The sequence below is a fragment of the Pantherophis guttatus genome, chromosome 2 (assembly GCF_059756535.1).
Source record: "Pantherophis guttatus breed Tessera chromosome 2, ASM5975653v1, whole genome shotgun sequence".
Classification (NCBI taxonomy): domain Eukaryota; kingdom Metazoa; phylum Chordata; class Lepidosauria; order Squamata; family Colubridae; genus Pantherophis; species Pantherophis guttatus.
Window position 1 is genome coordinate 102,052,773 of NC_142064.1, and position 23,885 is coordinate 102,076,657.

Genomic DNA, 23,885 nt, shown 5'->3' on the forward strand with positions numbered 1-23,885 from the left:
ATTCTCAGGAGTCTTTTTCCAATGTCTCCTCCCCCCCGCCCTGTTCAAAACCATCAATACTCTTCCTATCTTGTCTCTTCAAAGCCCAACTTTCACTTCCATAAAGTATCACAGGGAATACCGTGGCTTACACAATTTGGATCTTTGTAGATATACACATATCATGGCATTTGAATATCTTTTCCAAGTGCTTCATGACTGGTCTACCAAGTGCTAGACAGCAACATATTTCTTGAGTGGGAATGTTAAACAGGTGCTTTTAATGTAATAAGCTTTAGCTTTTTTCCCCAAGGTGGACTTATTGTGAATGTATGACTTTTCTTACATACAGTTGCTGCTGGGAGTGATAGCACTGATATTACCTAATTTGGGTAATGAAACAGAAGCTCAGAGAACACCAAGCCCCCCCTCATGTTGAGAGTGAGTCAAGAAGAAGATTCATTTCAGTCTGAATTTTCTAAAGGACTTGATATTGCTGAAATGAAGGTGATGAGATTCTGGAATACTTGAAACGAGCTCTATAAATCCTTGATGTTATTGTGATCCCGTCTTGGGAGAAGGACAGAGAAGGAAAGACAACAAAATGAGATTTCCATTCCATTTGCAGTATTATCTACTGTAATTCTCCCCACCCATTCCTGTCCATTCAGGGCCACTTATAGAATCAGATGTGTATACCCTTTCTAACAGGAAGGAAAATGGCCAGTTTCTTTGTCAGGATATAGGTACATGTGAGAGAACCTGGCCTTGTAGCATTGTGGTGGCTACCTCTGGCCCAAAAGTGGCCCAGCTGATTAGATTGATGGCTTCCTGACGTCAGATGCAATCCGTTAAAAGGTATTTATCTCAGGCTTGGGCCAAAGCTGTGGGTGAGATTAAAAGAGATTGAGGCCAAGATAATCCTACAGCAGCATCCCAGAGCATACCACTGCCAAAATGCTTTTGCCAGCCCACCTTCTTCTTCTGGTAACAGATAAAAAAATTTCAGAATCGCTACCCAAGAAAGTGAGATCCCATTTTTACTCCTACCCAGGTGCATGAGAGGAAGTCTTGCAGCTGCCTGCCTTTGCTTTCACAATCCTTTTCTAGACCCATTCAAAACTGCACATATGTTCTCCTCTCTGGATTATTTTAGCTGTATCAGTGCAATATTAATGCAACAGAAATCAATTATATCAGCCTCTCTTGTTTTCTTTTTCCCTTTAAACAAAGCACATTATCATCTATCCTCTCCCTATCCACCTGCTTTGCATTAAGTCTCAATCCGATTTACCCAACTCACTGGTGTCTGATTTAATTTGCCTGATGCTGCTCATGGAGTTGTTCCCACCCCTTGCCCTACAGTGTCCCAGCTCCCCCAGGGAGATCTATCCAGGATGAGGATGAGACACTGTGAGCGAGAGGCATCAAGTGTGTAGACTGACGGCTAGTGGAGGAACAGCTGAAGGGAACTAGCTGTGTAACCTGGGTCTCCTGCCCAGAGGGATCGGCTTTCCCCCTCTTCCAAGAAGCCACCCCTTACATTACGGTAAGACTGCTGTGATGCTCTCTTTTCTCTATGTTCTTGAGAATTGGCACTCTTTGGCTTCTCTTTCTGACTTGGAGTGTAAATAAGGTTGCTGAGTATATGCCTTGGAATGTGTAAAAAAAAAAAAAAGGCTACTGGATATCTGCCTGAAAAGAAAGACTTAACTTGAGAAGATTAACAATAGGCCATTTTGTTAGAATCATGGCCTTTCTCAGAGCCACCTTCACATGTTAATTTCAAAACTATAGAGACTGTGAATGGGGAAATATGCCTTTTTAAAGGTGATGCTTCAATGTTCAACCATGAACCAATTTCCTGAGCCATTAAGGCTGTAAGTTAAAGACTCTAGTAAAGTGATATTATAGATGTTTTTCCATCCATTTGTACTAGTATGCAGGAAATACACTTCCAGCATAAAGCAGGATCTCAGAGGCAGATAGATTAATGCTCTTCAGGGCAGAAATGACCACATCTCAGAACTTGGTTCCCATCACAAAATCTTTAGTACATGTGCCTTGAGTGTATCCATCAAATAGGAAATTATAGACACACCTGCACAGTATGTTTTGTGTTCTCATTCTTTTGGAGAGAAGGGGTTTTGAAAGAAGAGCTGCAGGACAGAAAATAGATAAGGGTAATTTTTTGCATCCTTTTTGGCAAGAGGTGGTTAATCTATCCAGTTTTATAGGAAGTCACCACGGTGATCAATTACTAGCTGCCCAAAAATTATATGGACTTCCAAGTCCTCTTTAATCTTCCATTTTTCCATGTTTTTCCTTTTCTGTTTTCAATTGTTTAGCATGGACCTCACAAAAAAGGTCTCCCTCAAGAGGGAGAAAATGGGTTGTTGAATGAATTAATAGTGGAGGAGTTTAGGTTATCTATTATGTATCCCCCTGATATTGCTCTTTTTTTTTTTACCCCAGAAGACAATCATTTCAATTAGTGAGTATCCTTTGCATCTGTCTAAAAGTCCTTCTACCATACATGAGGTTAAGAATCACACACCCCAAAATAATTTCTTAATGTTTCTACCCTTGTCTTTATCTGTTATCAGATCCAATAAAAGGAAACATAAAGGAGGATAATGTGATATCAAATAAATTCCCAGTTTAGGAATAAGGGAACATACAGGTAGAATAAGAAGGATCTGACCCTGTTTTTCTTACCACTCTTCAATGAAAACCTGAGGAGTATTTGTATTTAGAAAAAGTTATTCAAGTCCCTTGGAAGTCCACTGATAAACAGCAAAATACACTGCAGCAGCTGGTAGATGATTGCTTTTTCCGACAGAACAGGCAATAAAGACCAGTCAAGGGTCTTACTGCTTTGTTTTCGAGGTGTTTCCCCTAGATAAATGGGTAATTATTTTGTGGACACCTGTATTCCCATCACTGTTCAGCCAGGAAGTGCTCTAAGAGAATTTCAACCAGAAATCTTTCAGCCAAACAGATGCAAGGGACTTATATATGTTGCACCTAGCGGTGTAGAGGAAAGATTCAATGCTTTCAATTCTTTTGATTAAAGAGAGAGGCATATGAAACCCTGAAATATTTCCCTGACTAAAGTCCAACTATTATGTGTTGTCCAATGTAATAGCCCAAAAAGTGCAGGCAACTTTGTTGCTCTGGAAGAAAACATCCATCCCAAACGATCTAAGCCTATTAATGTTTTAATATGATGAGTAAGCTTTGACTTGCTTAAAATTACCATTCAGATTTAAGCAACAAAAAAGGGATGTATTAGAAGCTGCTACAATAAAGTAAATTTAGAAAGTGTTGTTATAAAACTGTTTCCAGGTATTGCAGATTGCGTTACTATTTTGTTTTATTCTCCCTCCCTTTCTCTTTTCAAGTTTTGCCTCTTTGAATGAGAATTATGTGATACATACCATAAAGCTTTAGCTATTTTAGGATTTATAATCAGTCCCAACATAGGCATTATAATACTGTTCTGTTCAGATTTTATCAAATGTGGATGTCCACTAAACTTGGATAAGTTTAAGGCATTGTATTTTACCGTTATTATAAATGGTCCTAGGTGTCAGTCTATTACAGATTACTATTACTATTACAGATACTTGATTGGACAGAGAATTACTGTCTCTCTGCCCTGAAACCTGCTTGATGAGCAATTTTCTTCTTGTATGTCCACCCAGCTATACTCAAAAGGCATCTCTACATTTAAAGGCCAGCATTCACTTTGTGTAGCTGTGGGTTAGAAAAGAGACAAAGCTGGTAGGGAAATGGAAAGTTATTCTTATCCCTCACTGTGGCTTCGTGTCCTAAGGTGGGAACAATTGGTCCCTTGGAGAGATTTAAAGGTTCTCCTAGAGACCTGAGTCTAAGCTCTTCTGTACTCTTCTGCTATATTTAGCTCTTCCTATCCTTTCTTAGAAGTGACCCTGCGTCCCAACCTAGGATTCTCCTGACAGTTCAACAACTCTTCCACCAGGTGAGCATAGCTGCTTCTGCAAAGAAATATTCAGGCTTAAAAACAGAAGAGGAAGGAGAAAAAGAGAGAAAGAGAATCTAAGAAACATCAAGTTAGGAAAACATAAAGCTACATTCATCTGAAAAGACGTAGCTATTGGCCAATTAAACTATTGCTCCAATACATTTTGGTTGCAAATAAGCTCTATTACTGTAGAGACCTTACTTCTGAGTAGGTTCATTTAGGCTAGCAGCCTTAATATTGATTGCAATACATATCTCTCTAAAATAAATACAACAGTAAAACAATGCTGCTTAGTACCTGCATTATTATTCCAGTAATCCTCACTAAAATTGGAAGTCTGTGGCTAGGAAAGAGCAGCATATTAAAGTTCATCTTCTTCCACAATAATGGTAATATCTGCACCAAGGGCTTTCCAGTTCACAGCTTATACATTTGGATACAGTGCAATGTTGCACTGACAATGGAGAAACATGAAATCTCTTCCCATATTCCCCCAAAACCCACTTTTCTAAGCTGTTTATGTATTCATTTGTTTGTTTGTTATACTTGTATCCCTTGCTTCCTCCAGAATCTCAAGACAGCATTTGTAGTTATAGAGCTGGAATATTTTCATAGTATTTATGTAACATGTATGATGGAGGGAACATCTATATTGAGCACTCTCCTATATTCTGGTCTTGTAAATTGCTAAACATATCAAAGAAAAGGGAAGGACCAGCAGGTAGATTGTACTAGTTGGAGTACAGCAAAATCTCAAGCCAGATCTCAAGCCAGATAAGTTGGGTCATGATTCAGATCAAGTCTTAAAACAAAGCAGAGCAGGAACAGGAGGAAAGCAAAGCTACACTTGAAATATTGCATACAGTTCTGGTCAGCACAATTTAAAAAAGATACAAAAAAATAAGTGATGGATGAAAGCTTGTTTAAAGAGAGGCCCAACCTAGAAATAAGGATAAATTTTCTGATAGTGAGAACAATTACTCAATGGAATAGCTTGCCTCCCAGAGTTGTGGGTGCTCCATCACTGGAAGTTTTCAAAAATAGACTGGACCACCATTTGACCAGGATAATATAAGATCTCCTGCCTTCAGCAGGAGGTTAGACTAGAAAATCTCCAAGGTCCCTACCAGCCCTATGATTCTAAGTTCTCAAAGGTGGTATAGAAAAGAGGTAAGGACAAGACAAACTTTTGCCCAGTCAAAGAAATATCCAACCGTTCTGTTGCATTAGATGTACAGCAGAAGAGACCATCTCTACTTTTTTACAACTTTGCTTAGGATATATTTTCAACATACACAGCCACTTTTTTTAATTACTTCCTTTCACACTGCTTCTCCCACTATTAAAATGTACAAGAGGCGTTTTGTGCTCCCTAATATACTTCAACCAGTTTCCAAGAACAGAACATCTTGAATTATTTTTCTCCAGAACAGTATGAGAATTCAGATGAGCCCCTATGAGCAAAACCTTGCCAAATGTTGCAGATGAAAATGGATCTCCAAGCCTTTCTACTGCAAAAGGATTAACTCTGTCAGGCAGAAGAGCTAAGGCCCGAAGAAGGCAAGAAAATGGGAAATGGCAAGAAATGAAGACTTTCTATTGTTGACATTAATCTTTATGTTACTGAAGAAGGAATGTAAATGAAGTCAGTCATAACACATACTTTCTAAAGGCAACAAAGGATACATAAAGAAATAATATAAAAAGAGAATTTTCATAAAACACAAAGATTAACAGAAACCAAGATCTAAACAATTAAAAACTATCTGTAACATTAAATCTAAATCTTGGATATTTAAAATAAAACTTGGTTCTGTGGATTTTTTCCAGAAGAGTTTCCAGAAGAATCCCCTAACTGGCTGGTGTGCCACAACTAAGAAAGGCCTTTTCGGGGCAAGACACACCCACACCCACAAATTCTGCCTCAAGTAGAGAAATCTGACAAGGAAGGCCGTCTTCTGATTTATTCATGTGATTACGCCCTCCAAATATTCTCTCAACAAATGTCAATCCCTTTTGAAACAGGGCCATTGTACAGCACATATAATTCCTATTGTGATGGTTGAGATATAACTCCTTAACTGGACCTCCATACCTGCACCTCCATCACATAAACATATTCATTTCTCAGTTTGTCAATTTATTGCAAACACCCACATCTCCCAGCTGCTGACTGCTGGAAATCAGGTTCTGTTCTTTCTGCAGTAGAAGGAGGGAAGTTCTTTTTGCTGTGTTGCTCTATCCATTGCATCTCCGCTTGAGAAGTTGACTGCATTCCTTAATTTCCAGCAAGTTCCTCAAAACTGCAGAAAACAGCTAGCAAACCACTTTGAGAGAGATTGATGAGCATCATGTTAACCTTCCATTGGCAATGATCCACCAAAGGATCTTGCTGCACGACTCATTCTCACTGGGCTGATTGATTTTGCTAATGAGCTGCTCATTGCAGAAATCAAAGAGAAGGTGACATAATTGAGAGGTAGTGTGGCTTTTGCAAAACTTTGGTGACTGTATGAAATTCTGGGGGGAGTTTTGGATGACCGTGTAAGATTCCACAGTCATAATCATATCTGGAAAATTCAGTATGTCCATGGCATCTATGGGTTAAAAAAGTGTTTTAGTTCATTATGGGGTAAAGTATCTGTAACCTTTTGCCCATCTTTTCTTCCATTAGTTGTTTTACTATTCCTATTCTATTCTATTATTCTATTCTATTCTATTCTATTCTATTCTATTCTATTCTATTCTATTCTATTCTATTCTATTCTATTCAAGCCTAGCCTAGCCTAGCCTAGCCTAGCCTAGCCTATCCATTATATTATATTATAAGTAGAAAGCCTGCACTTTGATGTAGTGGAAAGAGAATTTGGCAGTGATATTTCCAAGTATGCCTAACTCATCCTGAAGAACACAGAACAGAAGGCATCTGAAATATTGAGATGGAGAGTTCAAAGGGCAAACAATTAAGGGAGCTGGAAAGATGGTCCATCTGGAGGGAAGTAAGAATTGGCTTCTTCTCACAATACAGTTATTTCTCTGATGCATATTTACGTCTGCTAGGATTTTTCTGTCTCCACTTCTGCAATTTACCTTTATGTACAGTAGATTAGTAGATTGCGTACAAAATCCATTTAGATTTGTACTAAAATATAAGGTGCCAAAAGGGTGAGTGTCTTCACCTTTTTCAAAGCATAGACATTTCTAATTCATTTCTAATTCTAATTCATGTTTTCCAGGGCACAGTGTAAGTCATTTACTCGGGTCCTTATAGTATTTTATTGACAATGATTTCCAGGAAAAACAACATGAACAAAAAAGAGCTTAAGATAGGGAATACAACTGACTAGTTTCCTAGGAAAATATTAATCAGCCTTAAGAGTTGAAGTGGGCTGTGAAAAACATTGGAGAACTGGTGAAGCTAGCAGAACACATGAGACAGAAGTGCTAGCGAGGGGATGGTTTACATCTCCCAGTGCCCTGAAAACAAATGAAAATCAAGCACTAGATGATCGGTTTGTTTAGGAAAACAATAGCTGAAATAAAACAAGCTCTTTTTTAAAAGTTCCTGACAGACAGTTCAGAATAAACCTGAAATACACTATGAATTATTGTCTCTCCCACAGAAGAGAATCTGATATTTATATGCAGATCCAATATTTATGAATATCATCTTCTATCAAGGATTGTAAGTTTTTCTTTGATCTTCACTGGCTTGGTGACTCAGGAATGAAGTATACATGTCAGGATATCAGGGTATTATGGCAGCTGAACTAAAATTCTCATTATTATCTTCTATCATCCCATGCTGACTTATAATCATGGGACCTGTAGTCAACACATATGAGGGCATCAGCTTACAAAAAGCTATCTATGGGTTTTTGGTTTTTTTAAATATAAAGTTCTCTATAGCAGGGGTCCTCAACACCCATTCTGTGGACCAGCACCGGTCCATGGCATGACAGTAACTGGGTTGCACAAACAAACCAAGCCCCATCCGCGGGATGCAGGCAGCATGAGAAACCACGCCCCCTCTGGTCCATGGAAAAACCTCTCTCCATGGAACTGGTCCCTGGTGCCTGAAAGGTAGGAGGCCACTCCTCTACAGGCATCTAATCAGGTTGGAGGATCTGAACAAAAACAGGAATATTTTTTTTATACTGTAGATTTTTTTAAAAAAATCTTTCTTTCAAAATCTTATCTTGCCTTGTGGGACAAAACCTGTATCTATAATAGTGCATTCAGATTAAATCTCCTCCACAGAAAAATGGACCACTCTGATTCTGTAACTGCTCACACTCAGGGAAAAGCTCAGTGCCAACAAGAAATACAGTCTTTCAATGCAGGGTTGGAGTTCTCCAAATGATCAGATGTCTTTGTCCACGTCTTGTCTTCTCTAACTTACCTCCTTGCTGAAACATTTAGATAGCATGAGTCCAACCATCTTCCCTGTAATCATCAGGTTAAATGCAAATCACTCAGAGACCACCTTGAAATGAAATGAAATGAAATGAGACCCAGAGGGGAAATTCCAAGGAACCTGAAATTAAAAAGAATGGAAGACTGGAGAAAACAATGAATGATGACTTTCTGTCCACAATGTGATGCATTCAGATAATTTCCATACTGCATCCAGGCTTCTGAAATATAATCAAATTCTCTCGATCTACCTAAAAGTAAATCTCAGTCAGACTTTTTCCCTCTAACCATGTATTGGACAGAATTATAGCCTTAATCATTCTGCTTTTGCTATTTAGTAAGCTTCAACCTTGATCAATTATTAAAATGTTTTAAATATTTTAAAAAATGATTTAAACAGCATTTAAACAGCAGATTATTTTCACATTGAAAGTAACAAGGTACCAAAGATTACATTTGTTGTCTCATTATATGTGTGTGTGTGTGTGTGTGTAATATGTATATAATTTATTTTAAACTTTCATATGGCACTGTTTGGCTTAACAAAGTTTTGGATGCTGCTAACAACTCTAATTTCATAGCATAGCTGAAATTAAACAACTTGGTCTTCTTTGGTCAACCCGTGGGCAAAATAGTGGATGAGGACAAAAGTAAACTGAAATCTTCAAATTCAACTTCAAGATTGTCTATACTGTAGACAATGAGTTAGTTATTCAAGTAAAAGTAGAGTTGCCAACTACTCAGAAGCTCAGTCTTCAAAAACTGGCAGTTGGACTTCTTTCCCAGCATGGAGACCTGCCCCCCAGATGACATTCCCATTGATGTCACAGCAGCAGGAATCAATTACAAAATACTAGCACATCAACAGCAGGTTGTAGCTGGAAGCAGCAGGATAGACAATTGAGGGAAAACTTAAGGAATGATGTGGCTGAAGGCTAACATGCAAACATGAAGAAATATTAACTGGACTGACTAAAATATTGCAGATTTTTTTAGACTTTGCAACTATAAATATCAGTTTGTTGAGTTGGTTTCATGTTTAAGTGAAAAAAACACACCCCAGAGCAGATACATAGAATATTTTATGGCTTTCCATATGAAGTCCCTTTTTTTGTCCCTAGAAATACATGACTCACTTACAATCCTATTATGTGTGCAAGGACCCATCCTGCTTTCTTACATACCCAAGTATGCATAATAAGAAGTGGTGGCAAAATAACATTTATTGGAGTCAAATTTGACTAAGTTAACTTCTTCTACTGATTTGCTGACTTGCTTTTACCCAGAACTATAGGAAGGCTTGGTGTGACCTTCTATTTTTTTATGCCTTCTATTATATCAGGGAGTTCTGTTGATTCCCAAGACCTAAATTATTGGAGAACTTGTAAACATTTTTTAAAAAAAGAAGCCCTGGTGGTGCAGTGGTTAAAATGAGTATTGCAGGCTAATTCACTGCTCACATCCTGGAGTTTGATCCTGACAGGCTCAAGGTTGACTCAGCCTTCCATCTTTCTAAAGTCAGTAAAATGAGAACTCGGAGGCAATATGCTGACTCTGTAAATTACTTAGAGTGTGCTGTAAAGCACTATGGAGTAGTATATAAGTCTAATTGTGATTGCTATTGCTATTTTAAAAAACCTCAAGATTTCAGTCTTAGGGTTTTTCCTCTTTCCCCTTTGATCTCCACAGGACCCAGGGGACTCCAAGTGAAAGCTGAAAATTAGTCTGTCACGATGGGTGAAATAGAGCAGATGAAGCAGGAAGCTGAGCAGCTGAAGAAGCAGATTGAGGTAATGCTGAGAACAAGAGGGAAATGGCTGAGATGGGACCGTTTTCCACCACTTTAAGTGAGGATAAAGGCTGAAGTATGAAACCCCCATTCATATTTCATCTATAAAATCATGAGCAACCTCCTCAGCCTCAGCTCCCTATCTGCAACACTGAAGATGGTATCTCACACAATTGTTTTAAAGATTATAACTCAGATAATGCTCAGTTGTCAGTGGTGCATGAGATTAAACCTGTAAGCACCATATTCCTGAAGATGCCCTTGGGGCCTCCCAGCCTCCCTGCTGTGGCTCATCAGGTTGCTCTTATTTTTATTTATTTTTAGCCAGTTTGCTCTAGTAGTGAAGGTGCTGACCTAGAAAACAGGAGACTGACAGTGGGGCTAGAACTGGAGTTCTGGCCCCACTTTAGACATGAAAGCCTGCTGCATGATTCTCTCTCAGCCCAATCCACCTCACAGGATTATTGTGGGGGAAACAGAAAAAGGAAGGAGTATTAGGTATGTTCACTGCCTTGGGTTATTTATAAAGTAATAAAAGCAGGATAAAAATCTAATAACTAAATAAATAGAATATAAAACTTTCACATTGCAAAACAAAATGCTATCGTGTTTCCACTATATCGTAGACTGTCTCTGGGCCGAAATGGGCTCCTTAGAAAACAAAAGTGGGGCTTGTTGCAAACTAGTGATTTATTGTGCCAATTTACCCTTCCACCCAGGCATACACACACAGAGAGAGAGAGAGAAATGAAACTAAAGAAAGAAAGACTGGGTGGATCTGAGAAAATAAAGAGCATACACACTGCCTCACTTTACGACCTTTTCTGCCACAGTTGTGAATCACTGAAGTTATTAAGTTAGTAACACAGTTGTTAAGCGAATCTGGCTCCCCTTTGCTTGACTTTGCTTGTCAGAAGGTCACAGAACATGATCACACGATGCAGAGACACTGCCATAACTGTCATAAATATGAGTCAGTTGCCAAGCATCTGAATTTTGATCACATGAATATGGGGAGGCTGCAACAGTTGTGTGAAAAATCCAGAAGTTAATTCAAGACTTTGATCCAATTACATTTTCTTTGCCTAATCTTCATCACAGGGCTGTTGTGAAAATAACTCATTTTACCTACTTAGGAAGAAAAGTGGTGAATAAATACTGGTACACAGTTTGGCAACAAGTGGATTGTTATCTATTGTTTTTCAAAGAAAATTGAAATGTTGGTTATTGAAGGGCAATTTCATGATACAGGGGCCACAATTTGGGAAGTGTTCTTTGCTATATTTTTCATTCCAAAGAAAATTCAGTCAATGCTCCCCCCTCCCACCTATTTGGGATTGATTGTGATCTTTGATTTCTTTTTTGGGAGCAGACTTGATTTTTTTGACTTTTTTGCAGCTTATTTGAAATCACAACAAAATGATACTTTTTTTACAAATTACTACAGACAGGCCATATTCTCACTCTCAGGAATATTGTTTCATCCCACTCTTTAGCTCTCTGGCATAAGTCATTATTCTCTCCTTGTACCCAGGACACCGTTCGTGCTGCTGGCCTATTCCTACAATATGTAGTTTAGAACTTATCCTCTTCTAGCCAAGGTAGCCATATGCAACTATTGTCATGATTACTGGGACATGTGCACAGCAATACAATTGCCATATGCTCTCATTTAACTTTAACAATTCACATGGACTTTTAAAAGGCAAAGGAATGATGGCCAAACAGCTAGGAAGCTGTGGGAGCATTTCAGTGCTTCTCAAGTCTTATTTGCAAACCACCAAATAAATGCACGTCAGTATATGTATACAATACTGAAAAACATGGGGGTGGGGAGAAAACAATTGTATTTTGTTTTGGTAGGGATTTGGGTTGAGGGAATTTGTTACTCCAAGTCACCAGTTGCATGACGTTCTTTCCACTCTTCTATTGGTCAGCTGGAAGGGAAAAATAACCCTGAGTTCTGACTAAGTGAAGGGTGTTCTTTTCCCTTAAAGGCTGAGATAAATGAAAATGGTCACAGATTAGTTTGAAACAGCTTCATAAAGGATAGAGTAGGGGTGTCAAACTCGATTTTATTGAGGGCAGCATCATGGTTGTGTTTGACCTTGGAGGGCTGCGGGGGCATGGCCAGGGGGCATTGCCAGAGGGGGCATGACAGCACTCTGCCTCCTGCAACACCCTGCCAGCCAAAACAGGGTGCCGGGGTTAATTACAAAATGTGGGATTTGCTTTGTGACATCCAGATCCAGCAAGCAAGGGATGTGACTGCACAGAAAATACACTTTGGTTTGGTTATGAAGAAATATCCCCAAAATATCCCCAAAGATGTAGACTAAATGTAGACTGACTTTTACAGTTAGGGTTAGTGTTAGTGCAAAATCCTCACTCCCATTCTACCCCAGAGGAATCATAATGCAAAATCCTCACCCCACAATTAGAGCAACCACAATTCCCTCACTAACCTGCTTTCCACGTTCTCTTGTGTGCAGGCCAACAAAAGAAGACCATGAGACTACCAGTTAAAGAAAAGTGCAATCAGACCTTCCAACTTCTCGGAGGAAAAAAGATCTCGCAAAGTTAGAAGGTCTGATTGAACTTTTTCTTTACTGGTAGTCCCACGGTCTTCTTTTGCATGACGGAGAATGGAGCTGGAAAGCAGGTTAGTGAGGGAATTGTGGTTGCTGCAAGATTTTGCAGGAGGCTGTCCAGGCCAAAAACAGGGCATGGGGGGGGGCTGCACATGTTCCCCCGTGCCCCATTTTTGCTAGCAGAGGCACCACAGGCCAGTCCTTTGGTATTTCCAGGCCAGCCCCGTGGGCCAGATCTAAGTACCTTGAGTTTCACACCCCTGGGATAGAGGTTAGAAATGCTGGGGGTATCAAAATGTCATCTCTTGCCTTTTCTCTTTCAGGAAGCTCGAAAAGCTTGTGCTGATACTACACTTGCTCAGGTAGGAAATGCTAACAGTACATTACTCTGTTTAAAACAAGTTTTCCTGAATGGGTAAGTCTAACACAAATTCAAGAGAACTGCAGGTTCAGCAACTGACTTGATACAGCCCATTAGTGAAAACCTTTTGGAATAGGAGCTAAATTTCTTCTTCCCTGTATAGCTTGTTGCTGACATGGAAGTGGTTGGGCGCATACAGCTGCGGACACGGAGAACTTTGCGTGGACATCTGGCCAAGATCTATGCTTGTCACTGGTCCACAGATTCCAAGTAAGTAATGGTATATAGCAGTGTTTCTTAGCCTTGACAAATTTAAGATGTATGAAGTTGAAGTCCACACATCTTAAAATTGCCAAGGCTGAGAAACACTAGTATATGAGAAAAAGACAGGTGGTATTTTTCCTTTCTATCTTATTCCATTGAGTCCCTTCCGAGTGACCCAGCCCAGTTACTCAAACAAATTAGCTGACCAAAGGCTCTTATTATCTGTGCTATTCAGAGAAGGAGAGGATTGCTGTTGTCTGCTTTTTTCAATTTTCAATTTGAACACTTTGGATTTTGGGGACAACTCATGCCTTTCATAAAGTCTTTAATTCTACTTATCTCCAACCAAAATAGTAAATAAATTAATTAACTGCATTTTTACCTTAATTTTCCTGCAAGGAACTCAAGATAGCATATCTCATTTTTCTTTTGTCTACCTTTTCACATTCTATGGAAACCATGAAGATTCCCCATGCAATTTTCTGGCTGCCCTGCTCAGAAAAATAATAGGCAACAATGAGCAGGAATATAGATGTCCATCTGCAGGAACGAAAGTTCTCCCCTTTTCATCAAGATCACTGTTCAGTAATAGAAAAACAGTAATCTTGACCATCTCAATGTAAGGACTAGTTAAATCTTCTTTCTTCCAGTCATCTTTAATTAGTCTTGTTTGAGGAATATGGGAGGGAGAACAAAAAATATAAGATAACAAAATTGTGTGAATTGGCATATCCTAACTTCTCCCACCATTGTCACTCACTACCCAGTCCATTTGCCTGTGGAATCACCGAAGAGTTCATTCCAAAGAGATCAGCCCTCCCCTTGCAAAGTTGGTTACCCCTGCTGCCCTTTTCCATCATTTGAATCATCCAACAACCTGAAATATTTATTAGAATGAGAGATAATGATGAGCCTAAGATCATCAAGTAAGTTTCTAATAGAAGAGAATATATATAACTCAGGGTTGAACTGTGGAGTACTTGGTGCTCTCAGAGCTTGGTTGTTTGCTAGTAGGCATTTCATTACCAAACTACCATGTTTTCCCAAAAATAGGACCTACCCCAAAAATAAGCCCTAGCCCAATTTACACACCTGTGCCTAATATAAGCCCTACCCCCAAAATTAAGCCTTAATGAAGAGGGGTGGGCATGGCCAGCATAGGAGGCAGTGAGCACTTGTGGGCTGATGGTATCTGGCAGCAGCTACAGCCTACGCAGCACAGGTGAGTTGAATACCTGTGCAAGCAGCAGGCCAAAGCCGAGGTGCAGGGGGAGGCAAGTGATCTGGACATGCCACAAGGGCTGTGGAAAAGCCAAGTGGCGGTGAGTCGAAGCAGCAGCTGGCCACAAGAGGCTCATCTTTGTGTGGTGACACTGGCAGCAGACAGAAGCAGAAGCAAGGGGAAGGCAAGCAATCCAGATGCACTGCACAGGCCATGGGAAAGCTGTGTGGTGGCGGCTGGCTGCGGGAAGCTCGTCTTCACATCTCTTGGCTTGTCTGCAGACTGAGCAGTATGCTAAGATCCCCTGCCTTCTGCATGCATTGGGATTGCCTGCCTTCTGCTCTGTGCCTTCCACTTTGTGCATCCCCAGAGTTCATTGACCAAGGGACTGGTGGGCCGCAGTTCCCGCCGGATATTATTGGTCTCCAAGCACTTTCTGGATCTTGTGTGCGCACCAGGGGGTAAGGCACCAAGCCGGGCTGATCACCCTGAAATCATGTTTCCCTGATAATAAGCCCTAGTGCTTATTTTGGGGCCCAAAAGAAAATAAGACTGCGTCTTATTTTTGGGAAAACACAGTAATGATGTTACTTAGTTGGGTAATGAAATATCTGCAAACAAACAACTAGTTTAGAAAGTACCAATGACTCTATAATAAGTTCCTTTCTATCTGTGAATAAAATATACATGGTACATTTCATGAAGTATATACTGTAAATGTAAATTGGTTATCATACAATAGAAATAGCAGCAAAATGAATAATTTTGTATTCTGAACCATACATGTAATCCCTCCCCCCCCCCACACACACTTCTACCCTCCCATCCCTTGGCTATGAATACTTTGCTATAAGATGGAGAACAAAATCACCTTGAAGGTGCATTATGTAAGGTTGGGTGGTGGAGAGGTGGACTTGATGCACTTTAACCTTCAGATCCCAATTGATCCCAATGATAACACCTTTCTTCACTTATAGACTTCTGGTCAGTGCTTCACAAGATGGAAAACTAATTGTATGGGATACTTATACAACCAACAAGGTAGGAGATACTTAAGCAAATAGATGATATGTCCACAATCTGTTAGCAAGCAATGCTAGAAATGAAAAGTGACTGCTAGCATTTTGCCTCTGAGATTACTTTCTAGACCAGGGGTTTCAAACTCAAGGCCTGTGGGCCATCCTGGAAATGGTAAGGGACCGGCCTGTATTGCTTCAGCCCATCCCATCCCATTCCGGTGGGGGTGCTTGAGCGCAGGAGGCAGCGGGTGCATGTATGCGCAGGCCCGGTGCACATCATCTCGGCAGGTGTGAGTGCGCACAGGAGGCAGACCCGCTGCCTGCCAGAATGGGGTGGGCCGGGCCAAGCGAAACGATATGGGCCGGCCCCTTACTGTTTCCAGGATAGTCGTGCTTACCGGCCTTTCAGGTATGTGTGCACAGGGGGGAGGTGTCTGGCAGCAGGGGCTCCACAGCTGGCCCTCCAAAAAGCAGGCATAGCACCGGCAACAGGCAGAGTTGCGGGGGAGGCAGACCACAGAACACACCTACTCCATCCCTGGGACAGAGCAGGTGGCTGCCCAGCACATCCAGCAGGCTGGACATACACCTCTGCCTCTGGCTACTGCTGCCATTGGCCCACCTATTCTGTCCCATCTGTTATGGCTTGCAGTTGGAGAGCAGGTCACTGCTGGTCATCTCCTCGGCCCCCTCGCAGGTCTTGCCCTTGGCCCACGCATGGAGCACATTCCCCTCATGCACCCAATGTACCTTGGCACCGCTGTGGGCTGCTGCCACCACCGAGGCTGCCAGCAGCTCATGCAAGTCCATTAGGCTGCTGTCATCACCGCCTGGAGCACCAGGTCGAACAGCCCAAAGGAGGTGAAGCAGCCAGCTAGAAAAGCCGAGTAGAGGTGGTAGAGCACGTCCAGGCCCAGCAGACAAAAGAAGGCCACTATGAGCGGGTTAATCCGGAACTCCATTGGTGCCATGGCCACCCAGGCTCAGACGGGATTTCATGCCTCCCCCCCATCTCTGCTGGACCTGGGCGGCCATGGTGCCAATGGGGATTTGGTTTTCCCCACTCGCAGTGGCCATCTTTTGCCTGCTGGGCCTGGGCGTACCCTATACCTCTACTTGGCCTTTCTAGCTGGCTGCTTCGCCTCCTTCGGGTTGGGCAGCTCTGCTGAGCAGCAGTGGCAGCAGCCTACAGCAGGGCCATGGTGCATCAGGTGCGTGAGGAGAAGGGCAAGGGCAAGAGCAAGACCTGTGAGGGGGCTGAGAAGATGACCAGTGGCGACCTGCTCTCTAACTGCAAGCCAAAACAGACAGTGGGACGGAGTAACCGCGTCCAGTGGTCTGCATGGACAGCCAGCCCGGTGATGACAGTGGGCTCCAGAGCCACAGCATGCATGACCTAAGGGGTCGGCAGGCTGCGGCTACAGCAGGAAACCATCCATCCTGCACACATAGGGCGGCAAGCGTGCAATGGCCAACAGTTTCCGGATGTAGCTGCCCTGCCCGTTGCCTCACCTCACCTTATCCCACGGGATGAGCCTCCCGCCCACTTCCCCTCCAACCAGAGACCCCTGGATTCCCTCCCCAACCCCACCCGGTTCCCATAGGCACCACCCACGTGAGTGATTTCAAACTGGCCACGCCCCCAGGCCATGCCCAGTCGGCTGCCCCGACCATGCCCCTCCTCCCCCCTTGGCCCCTAGAGGACAACTATAATGCTGATCCAGCTCTCAATGAAATCGAGTTTGACACCCCTGTTCTAGACTATTCCTACTATAGCTGTTGCTTTTCTCACCTCTGATGAAGAAGCTAATAGTGGATTTCTGTCCTACTCTTTAATTGCAGGTTCATGCCATCCCTCTCAAGTCTTCTTGGGTCATGACTTGTGCCTACGCTCCATCAGGGAATTTTGTGGCCTGTGGAGGTCTTGACAATATCTGCTCCATCTATAACCTCAAGAGTCGTGAAGGAAGTGTGAAAGTGAACAGGGAGCTTGCAGCTCATTCAGGTGATCTTTTGCTCTAAGTCTTGGCAAAGCTGTAGCTACAATCCATTGGAAAAAAGCAAAGCAAAATATAATTTTGCAACAGGAATGGATGAGAAACTCTACAACTTCCATTTAAAACAAGCATCTTTTGTAGCCCTCCAGATGAGGAATAATTTTTTTTTTAGAATTTATACATTGTTGCTCCAACAATCAAAAGTTGGTTGCAAGCTTATGGATAGTGACTTACATCTGAATTAACATCTCAGAAAGCAGAGACTGCTAGGTAAGGTGTCTGATGGTTCCATATGACTAGCAGAAGCAGGCTAAAAAAAATTATTTAAATACAAATAGTATAATTTCATAGAATGAAAAATTCTAATTTTTTGAGCCACATAATTACTGTGTGCTGCAAAATTCAGCTTCTGTTGACAAAAAACTAAATATCTCTAGAAAAGATAATAAAATGTGTCCTGTATAAGTCTTAGCCTCTTTGTTCCCTTCAACAATATTCCTCTTCTCTTACTCCTGCTCTGCAGGCTACCTCTCCTGCTGCCGATTCCTGGATGACAATAATATTGTAACTAGCTCTGGGGACACCACTTGGTGAGTATTTCTGTCTACGGTGTATGAACTGGCCAGCAAGCAACCATATGAGTATCCTTATTTATTTAACAATAGCAATGTCATTTAGTGGCAGCCCTGGAGCCTTTTCCCCTGGCTTCCCCTGAGTTTCTACAACTACTTAGACTTATATACTGTCCCACAGTGCACTTTTTGTACAGTTTATAATGTCAGCGTATTGCCCTCAACTATCTGTATCCTCATTTTACTGACCTTGGAATGGAAGGTTGAATCAAAGGCTCACCTCGGAATGGAAGGTTGAGCCCCGTCAGGATTGAACTCCAGGCAGTTGGCAAAGTTTGCTTATAATACTACACTCTAACCACTGTGCCACCAGGGCTCCTACCTATATTTTATTTTTATTGCCTAACTCAGCTAACTGCTACTGTGCCTTAAATCTAGGTTTAATACTCTAACCCAAGGGTGTCAAACTTGCTGTGTCATGTTGCCATCATGTGACGTTTTGCAATGTTTTTCCCATTCGCAGAGCTGGGGTGGGTATGGTCTGTGCGTGATGCATCCAGCCTGTGGGCCACCTGACACCCCTGCCTCACCTATTCCACCCTTCTCCCAAATTGGAGGTCTTCAGATGTGCTCTACTCCCATAATTCTCAACCAGGATGAGGCAGCCAGTGTGGATTAGAGAAATCTAAGGGAGGACCAAATATCAATGTTTGTTCCAAAATGTTAAGACTCTGCTGGTGGCACTTCCTTGCCTCACCCATATTCTTCCTTTAAAGGGTATTCTAGCTGCTGATTTCTTTTTCTTTTTAAGTGTTGTTTGCATACTCATTGCATGATGTCATCTCTATTTGATCCTAAGGGATCAAGGGCATAGCTGTTTTCGTTCAACTCTGACCACAAACTCTGCCACTGCTACTTCCTTTTTATATCATCCCTTTCTAGGGGATCCGCCAAGAATAGACCCCCAATTTAAGCCCCATTTGTGAAAAAAGTCTGCTGAATTTTGCTGCATAAAGAGGAAAACCTGGTGAAGAATGTTTAACTCTGCTAGCTTCCATTCTGCCAACACCCATTTGGCACTGTCTGTCGGGTCCAAGAGGTCAGCTCTGGTTGGTCTTCCAATGGGGAAGAAGTGATTGAGAGATCTTTGGCTGAATCTAACTTTAGATCAAAATGACCAAATTGCATAACGAGAGGACCTTTTTGCAATTAGGAGGCTGTTTACATATTTAAATGTGGGAAAAATAGAAGGGGGAAGATATGCTGGATATGTTTGCCATCTTGAGTTATTTGTAAAAATAATAAAAGCAGGATACAAATGAATGAATGAATGAATATCCTGCTTTATATATTATTCCCCCTGAGTTTATAGCAATTTTATTGTTAGATTATTTTTGAATACAGCTGCCTAGATCTGTAAGTATTCCAAGCCTGTACCAAATAGGAAGGGGATCAAAATAGCTACTCAGTACAGCCTAAGCAACTTCTTCCTCCTCTTACAGCATTCTGTGGGATATTGAGACAGGGCAGGAGAAGAGCACATTCATAGGACACACTGGGGACTGCATGAGCCTGGCAGTCTCTCCGGACTTCAAGCTTTTTATTTCAGGAGCCTGTGATGCCAGTGCCAAGCTGTGGGACATCCGAGAAGCAGCTTGTCGCCAGACATTTATAGGACATGACTCAGATATCAATGCCATTTCAGTAAGTTTCTGAAGCCCTTCCTGGAACTGAGGGTGGAAGTGAGCTGGAACCTGAAAAAATGTCAAAGATTAGGGCAGAATAACCTGCAGAAGACAACAGAAGCAAATGATCTCTCTCTTTCTTTCTCTCTCTCTCCCTCTCTCCCCCTCCCCCTCTCTCCCTAGTTCTTCCCCAGTGGGGAAGCCATTTGCACTGGTTCAGATGATGCCTCCTGTCGCCTCTTTGACCTTCGGGCAGATCAAGAGCTCATCAGCTTTGCTCATGAGACCATTATGTGTGGAATTACCTCAGTCGCTTTCTCCCGTAGCGGGCGCCTCCTCCTGGCCGGATATGATGATTTTAATTGCAATATCTGGGATAGTCTGAAAGCAGAGCGTGTGGGTGAGTCAAGGCTACAGTTCTGATGGTTTTCCTCTCACTTTTTTTACATTCACAGAAAAATGTGCATGGAGTAATGTATATCCATTTGGGAACAGACTTTTTTTTAAAAAAAAAAAATCATGACCTAATATAATCTAAAATTAGAAGAATGGGAGACTGAGCAAAATCAAATGTCAGTTTCCTTTATTCCAACATGAAAGTGTTCCTTTTTCCTGATCACTCTTTAATCTTCAAGCTGTGAATAGCACAGCTCAGTTCTACCCAATCTGTTGGTTGCTGGAGGGTGCTGGCATATAGGTTGCATTTTGTTCCTCTCTCACTTATCAAGAATGAAAGATGAGTTATACTCCACTGCAGATGGATTCTCTTCATACATTCCTTGTCTGAATGGAACCTTTCCTCTAGATAACTGTGCCATCAGAGGGGAGGTGAATGACAAGTGAGGGCTACCTGTGCTTCCCAAAATTTGGAACTCTGCTCAGAGATTTGCTGAGTTTAGGCAAAATAATTTTCCTCCAAATTCAGTGCCTCTCCAAAAACTGTGGGTCTTGTCTTTAATATTGTGGTTCTTAGGGTGTTTTAATACTGTGTTTTAAACATTAAATTATCCACCTTAATCATCATAGTAGATCATGAACCATTATTATTTAAACCCACAGGCCTTCTGTCTGGACACGATAATAGGGTGAGCTGTTTGGGAGTAACTGCAGATGGCATGGCTGCAGCAACTGGCTCTTGGGACAGTTTCCTGAAAGTCTGGAACTGAAGATGCTGTTTGAAAAGAAGAGTGAATTTGGAGAGGCTTTTTCAGATGTACCTTTGAGTACCACAGTTGACATTTTTATTCTATGCAGATATTGGTTCATACTACACTTACCTCCCTAAGGGGAAGCTCAGGAAAAGAACCCACACAGGTCAATTCTTCTGATACTCTTTGAAACCTTCCCCAAACTCAGGGGTCCATTTCTGTGACTGCCTCCAGGTGTGACATCAGCAAGGTAGCAGTTCCTACTCACTCTGCCCAAATTAGAGACCCTCAAGAAATTTCTAAACGAATCCCTTATTTCCCATCCCTCAACTTCTGATTTTCCATGTTATGACTACCACAGACTTCAGACACATCCAGTTATAGTTTGTCCTTGGACGTGTCTTCAAGTGGTTTATCACAGCAAGTATTCTGCAATGAACTTTATTCACTTTTCTCTTTGAGAAATATATTAGCTCATTGTTTTACTCTACACATTGCCTGGGAAGGAGTTGGTTGCTCCTGTTTTGAGCACTGGAGCCAGGAATGCTTAATGTAATCTTATTGATTATCTGTGTATAGGTATTTTTCCCATTCCACTTAATTCCGTATCTTGCACTTAGCATTTCGGCATCCTTTAAGCTCCTCCAAGTCACTGCTTCATGATGTAATTATTATAAAGTTGTTTTATAGCCCAGGCAAAATAAAACTGAAACATTGGATAGACTGGCTCAAGTTGCATTATTTGAGGCCATGTTCTGGAGCTCAGGCTCAGACAGAATTGTTCAGAAGATTCAAAACAATTATACCATTAAGCTTTGTATTGTATTGCATTATTAACACGGTATTGTAATTAGGGATAAAATACAGAACCTTAGAAACTGCAATAGGAACCTCCTCCTGTCATTGATAAGTAAATCCATTGAGATCAATTTCTTTGAACATTTTGACTTTTCTTCCTCAGCTTTTTGCAGCCTGGACCAAACTGAGATTCTAGCATCTGTTGGATCTTATCTCCATCTGTTGGCTCTTATGTCTTTCTTCCTGTTACTTCTCACAATTCTGCCTTCTCACAATCTCTCTCATATATTACCATGGCATGGCATTAGAGAATCAGATCATTTTAAGAGCAAATGAAGATATATCTTAAGGTACTTGCTTTTCTCTGGGCAGTAAGAAGTTCTAGAGACACCAGTTTAGTTTCCTTTGAAACAGAACTATTCATCTTTAATGGTTATAGCCTGAAACCAATAGAATGGATTCACAGAACATTCTATGACATGATCATCAACATTTCCAAGCAATCTTTCACATTAGCATTTGAAACAAAACTATTTCTTAATTTTTAATAATATGGCCAAATTTTATGAGATCTGATACTCACACCTGATAAAATGAAAAACATTTAAATCTCATGATCGATTAATCTGTAAGTTTGGCCATTCTTTTTTTAAAAAAAAAATATTTAATTTATGGGTTTCATTTATAGATTCCCACAAAGGAGTATCAAACTAGCGGCCCACGGGCCAAATGTGCAGGCCACGCCCACCCCAGTTCCGCAAAGGGAAAAAAAGTCATGATACGTCACATGACAGCAACGTGACACAGCGAGTTTGACACCCTTGCTCTAGCATCACACTTCTAGTCTGGGTGTTATGTTATATTATTACTGTTTTAGTCTATGTTAACCCAGTAGTTGTGTTCTGTAAATCACAGTGTAATTTAAAATTATGGCCTAATATATGTGAATATCTCACAGATCTTACCCTATTTCTCTTCATCACAGAACCATCAATCCCCACCAAAGTAGCAATTAAGTTTTCACATGATTTAGTAGCCTTAATGACTTCAGTAAGTCATTCAACACCATCTAAATTGAGAAATTGAAACAAAAATTAACATCCATATATTTTACCAGGAAAATTGCATTTATGTATGCCTATAAAGATACTAAATTAAGCTTGATTTTGGGTAAATTTTTTATTTGTGTTTTACATCAAAACTGTTTATACATGTGAAATCTTAGCTTTCACTTACCCTAAGATATGCTTCTCTAATTCTCTATTCCTGCTTGCATGTTATCTCAACCAAAAACAATATTGCAAGACAGCTCAATTACATCACTGCTTTTGCAATGGGCTAAGAAAGTGAGTGATTTGCCTAAAATCACCATTTTTTTGTGTCTTTAGGTAAGAATTGAAGAACTGTTTCCTGGTTCTCTTAAGCATGAATCGAAAGCTTATCCCTTAGTCTAAATGAAAATACAGCATTTGTTCAGAGAACTTGAGATGATCGGGCAGTGTCTTTGGTATTCAGAAGTTACTGACGTCTCAGCTTTTTATACATTGCAGGATGCAAGATCATGTCATTGTCTCAGAAAAGCAATAAATACACAAACCTGCCCCCAAAGATCTAGGCTTTCGTTTGGAAAGGTTAAAGGAAGCATTAAAAATACATTCACTTCTTTAAGATACTTGAAAGATATATATCCTGTCTTTGCTTCATTATACAGGTAGTCCTCAACTTATGATCACAATTGAGACTGGAATTTCAGTCATTAAGCAATGTAATTGCTAAGTAAATCATCATGTGACCAGACTGATATTACAATCATTTTTACCATGGTTGTTAACTGAATCAATGCATCATTAAGTAAACATGGCTTCCCCAACTGACTCTGCATGTCAGAAGCTGACATTGGGAAGGCAAACTCTGATCACTGACTGCAAGATGCTACAACCATCACAAATGAGAGCTAAGTGCCCAAATTGCAATCATGTGACTCAGGGGTGGTGCAATGGTTGTAACTTTGAGAACTGGATGTAAGTCACTTTTTCTG

At 41.0% G+C, this 23,885-nt stretch overlaps 1 protein-coding gene across 1 annotated transcript; it reads left to right on the forward strand.

Annotated features, from left to right (window-relative positions):
- Positions 1 to 1,350: 1,350 nt before the first annotated feature.
- On the forward strand, positions 1,351 to 21,768 carry GNB3 (G protein subunit beta 3). The gene is made up of 10 exons (XM_034410985.3): positions 1,351 to 1,528; positions 10,091 to 10,191; positions 13,105 to 13,143; positions 13,306 to 13,412; positions 15,606 to 15,669; positions 17,490 to 17,652; positions 18,168 to 18,234; positions 19,719 to 19,920; positions 20,085 to 20,301; positions 20,961 to 21,768. Exons 2-10 carry the CDS (start codon positions 10,135 to 10,137, stop codon positions 21,065 to 21,067), a joined length of 1,023 nt encoding a protein of 340 aa, XP_034266876.1. The 5' UTR covers positions 1,351 to 1,528; positions 10,091 to 10,134; the 3' UTR covers positions 21,068 to 21,768.
- Positions 21,769 to 23,885: the final 2,117 nt, after the last annotated feature.